At 41.5% G+C, this 4,716-nt stretch overlaps 1 protein-coding gene across 3 annotated transcripts in view; it reads left to right on the top strand.

The window, feature by feature from the left end:
- AP1G1 (adaptor-related protein complex 1, gamma 1 subunit) overlaps positions 1-4,716 on the top strand; it is a 95,354-nt gene that overhangs the window by 25,330 nt on the left and 65,308 nt on the right. For all 3 annotated transcript variants that reach the window (XM_011961848.1, XM_011961862.1, XM_011961856.1), the window contains exon 2: positions 1,509-1,712. In XM_011961848.1, the coding sequence (XP_011817238.1) occupies positions 1,512-1,712 (201 nt within the window). In that variant the 5' untranslated portion in view covers positions 1,509-1,511. The remainder of the gene's footprint in view (positions 1-1,508; positions 1,713-4,716) is intronic.

A 4,716-nucleotide genomic window follows, 5' to 3' on the forward strand; every position in this document is an offset into this window, starting at 1 on the left:
GTGTTAGCCAGGATGGTCTCGATCTCCTGACCTCGTGATCCGCCCGTCTTGGCCTCCCAGAGTGCTAGGATTACAGGCTTGAGCCACCGTGCCCGGCCCATAATGATGTCTTTTGAAGAGCAAAAATTTTAGACTTTGATAGGGTCCAGTTATCAAGTTTTTCTTTTATACTTCATGGTTGTGTGTGAAGTCTCTCTGTTTAACCTGTTTCCTCTGTGTTTTCTTCTGGAAGATTTTTAGTTTTAGCTTTAACTTTTAGGTTTGTGATCCATTTTTAGTTAATTTTTGTGTATTGTGTGCGGTTAGGATTGAGATTAATTTTTTTGCCCCATGGAGAGATATAGTTGCCAGTACCATTCATTGAAAGACTGTCTTGCTCCTATTGAATAACTCTGGTCTCTTTGTTAAAAATTCACTTGTGCATATTTTTTTTTTTTTTTTTTTTTGAGACGGAGTTTCACTCTTGTTGCATAGGCTGGAGTGCAGTGGTGCGATCTTGGCTCACTGCAACCTCCACCTCCCGGGTTCAGGCGATTCTCCTGAGTAGCTGTGATTACAGGCATGTGCCACCATGGCCGGCTAATTTTGTATTTTTAGTAGAGATGGGGTTTTCTCCATGTTGGCCAGGCTGGTCTCAAAACTCCCGACCTCAGGTGATCCGCCTGCCTTGGCCTCCCAAAGTGCTGGGATTACAGGCGTGAGCCACCGTGCCTGGCCTGCTTCAGTATATTCTTAAATTCAGTTAGTTCCACATTTCTCTGATTATTATAGCTTTGTAGTAATTCTTGAAATTAGGTGGTACACATTCTGTTTTTTTTTTGTTGTTTGTTTGTTAACAATTATTTAGGCTGTTATATGTCCTTTGTTAACTTTTTTTTTTACTTTTAAAAGATATTCATGACACTAATAGCCTTGTTTTCTGTGATTAGTTTATTTTTTCCTCATCACATTTTCAAAGGATATGCAGTGTACTGAGATGATTACAGTTTGTTGAATGTGTTTTAATCTGACAGTTGGTCTTCTCAATCTCTCATATTTTGTTGAGTTGAGCTGTGATTGTGACCGTATTTATTTTTGTTGAGCTATGTTGTGTTTAACAGCAGTTGAACAGAAAATATCTATCTTTTTTAAGGTTAGGCATAGACCTTTCCTTATTACTTTAAGGATTGAGTAAAGATTTGAGTTGTATTAGTTTCTGAGATATTTTGATATTAGTGATGGACTTTACATATTTAGTGTATTCGTTGTCTTATTTTGCTTAATGTAATACTTAGCCATTTTTGTTTGTAGCCTTTCCAGAGGCTACAAAAAAAAAAAATGTACAGAGTTGAGAGGTCTGTATGTAATAGCTTTGCTGAAGCTTAGCAAGCTTTGTTTAGCTTAGCTGAGCTGGATTTGGCAAGTCTTGAATTCTTAAAAACTAGTCAAAAATTTAAATGTGAAGTTGCATGAATAGCTTTGGTAGTGAAAAATGTGAACATCTCTATTTAATGTCTTTCCATATCCAGAGGATGCCAGCCCCCATCAGATTGCGGGAGCTGATCCGGACCATCCGGACAGCCCGAACCCAAGCTGAAGAACGAGAAATGATCCAGAAAGAATGTGCTGCAATCCGGTCATCTTTTAGAGAAGAAGACAATACATACCGATGTCGGAATGTGGCAAAATTACTGTATATGCACATGCTGGGCTACCCTGCTCACTTTGGACAGGTAGGCTGGGCTGAGACTACATGTAGCAAGGGTATTCTTTGACACTGTTGCTCAGGGATTATCCATCTTTTTCTGGTGGGGAGGTGCTTTTGATAGCCTTGTAGTCTGATTATTGTGGAACTGAGGGTAAGATTGAGAGAGCAAGCTGCAGACCTGGAAAGGCATGATACTGCCATCAATTATCCTTTCCATTGGGAGTCTCATTATGTGGATGAGAAAATGTTTTGATGTGATAGCTAGCTTGCTTAAAGATTGACCAGGATTATGTGATTGTTCGGCCAGAGTGCCTGGACTATAATGAATATTTAAGAAAATGTTTCTTGCTGGGCATGGTGGCTTGTGCCTGTAATCCCAGCTACTTGGGACACTGAAGTGGGAGAATCACTTGAGACCAGGAGTTTGAGATCAGCCTGGGCAACATAGTGAGACCCTGCTCTTAAAAAAAAAAAAATGCCTGGTATAATAGAGCATGCCTTTAGTCCCAGCTGCTCAGGAAGCTAAATCAAGAGGATTTCGAGTTTCGAGGCCTCAGTGATCTATGATTGCACCACTGTGCTCCAGCCTGGGTAACAAAGTAAAATCCCATTTCTTTCTTCCTTTTTTTTGGGCACAATGTTATGTAGAGAAGTTCATAGTTTTTTTTTTTTTTTTTTTGAGACGGAGTTGTTTCGCTCTTTTTGCCCAGGCTGGAGTGCAAGGGCACAATCTCGGCTCACTGCAACCTCCGCCTCTCCTGCCTCAGCCTCCCGAGTAGCTGGGATTACAGGCACGTGCCACCGTGCCTGGCTAATTTTGTATTTTTAGTAGAGACGGGGTTTCTCCATGTTGGTCAGGCTGGTCTTGAACTCCTGGCCTCAGGTGATCCACCTACCTCGGCCTCCCAAAGTGCTGGGATTACAGGCATGAGCCACCGCACCCAGCCCACAATATGTTTTTAAGTTAAGGAAATTAGGTGGTTGCCAATTGGTGGCGTTTATTTTCTTCTAATTACTTTGTGCCTTGATTGCTATAACTTGAGCAGATCTGGCTGCTGATTGTCTCCCATGCACAAATGGTTACTATTTGATATGTCCAGTGTGGGTTTTGAGAATGATAGTCTCAATGATAAGTCCTTTCTTCTTTCCATGTTTGTATTGTCATGAGTGGAATTTAGTCATGGAAAAGGAAATAGTGGGTTATTTTTTATTTCATATTAATGCTATTAAATTTTATTTTAATAATTTAAGAATTGTATTATATGCTAAATAGTCTCTCTAAGGAACAGACTGCAGAACTGAAAGAAAGAATGTACAACACTATCAGGAAAGATAGCCAGCAGCTTATTTTCTGTTTAGGTCAGTAATTTCAGTGGAAGGCGATCTCCTGCCCCCAAGTTAAAACAAAAAAGTACTGGATTTAATGTTACCAGACTGACTTGGGTTTTATGCTCATCTTTGAGTTTGGAGTGGGGTCAACATCTTTAGAAATATATGATCGAGAGTGGGAGTCCATTAGTTTCCCAAAGAAAAATTGATGTGTTAGTATCAGAGGAAAGGGGACTGGATAAAAAGAAAAGGGGCCAGGCAGAAGCAACTGCCAGTTCATCAATATATTCACGTATTTGGTTTGGGACACAATTAGTGTCATAATAGTACTCTTTTTCACATGAATAGTTTCTAAAATATAATACATTCTTTGAAATATATTTCATATTTCATTCATAGAGTGTTAGAAGTGGAATTAAACCCTGAAGCTCTCATGTTTCAGTTACAAGCTTTATCACATCAAAAATTGATCCAGGTGGTTATCCATATAGTACGTGTCATAGTATAAAGCAAATTGATGCCCATGTGTTCTTGTTGATTGATTGTAAGTATTAGGTTAGATTTACAGAAATCTGATATATTAGAAATTGGGCTATAAAAAAGTCTAGTGAGGGGGAAGACTCTTAATTCCTCAGCGATAACCATTATTAACATTTTGTAAGCAGTACATTTATATATTCCCAATTAAGTTCTTTAAGAGCATATTCTTTTTTTTTTTTTTTTTTGGAGGCAGGGTCTTGCTCTATGGCCCAGTCTGTGGCTCTGTGATGACTTACTGTAGCCTCAACCTGCTGGGCTCAAGCTCTCCTCCTACCTCAGCCTCTCGAGTCACTGGGACTGCAGGTGCGTGACACCACACCTAGCTAATTTTTTTTTTTTTTTGAGATGGAGTCTCGCTCTGTTGCCCAGGCTGGAGTCCAGTGGCGTGATCTCAGCTCACTTCAACCTCCTCCTACCGGGTTTGAACGATTCTTCTGCCTTAGCCTCCCAGGTAGCTGGGAATACAGGCGTGTGCCACCACACCTGGCTGATTTTTGTATTTTTTGTAGACATGGAGCGTTACCATATTGGCCAGGCTGGTCTCGAATTCGTGACCTCCTTATCTGTCTGTCTCGGCCTCCCAAAGTGCTGGGATTATAGGCGTGAGGCACTGCTCCCGGCCCGCCAGCTAATTTTTTGAGACAGAGTCTCACTCTGTTGCCCAGGCTGGAGTGTGCAGTGGACACCACAGGCTTACTTTCTACTCAGCTCACTGCAGCCTCGACCTTCTGGGAACCACACCAGGCTAATTTTTGTATTTTTTGTAGAGACAGGGCTTTGCTGTGTTGCTCAGGCTGATTTTGAACTCTTGTGCACAAGCAATCCACGTGTCTTGGCGTCTCAAAGTACTGAGATTACAGGTGTGCACTACCATGCTTGGCCAGCTAATTAAAAAAAAAAAAATTGAGGTGGGCATGGTGGCTCACGCCTATAAACCCTGCACTTCGGGAGGCTGAAGTGGGCGGATCACAAGGTCAAGAGATCGAGACTATCCTGGTCAACATGGTAAAACCCCGTCTCTACTAAAAATACAAAAATGAGCTGGGCATGGTGGTACGCACCTGTAATCCCAGTTACTCGGGAGGCTGAGGCAGGAGAATCGCTTGAACCCAGGAGGTGGAGGTTGCAGTGAGCTGAGATTGTGCCACTGCATTCCAGCC

The sequence above is a fragment of the Colobus angolensis genome, unplaced genomic scaffold (assembly GCF_000951035.1).
Source record: "Colobus angolensis palliatus isolate OR3802 unplaced genomic scaffold, Cang.pa_1.0 Scaffold116, whole genome shotgun sequence".
NCBI lineage: Eukaryota > Metazoa > Chordata > Mammalia > Primates > Cercopithecidae > Colobus > Colobus angolensis.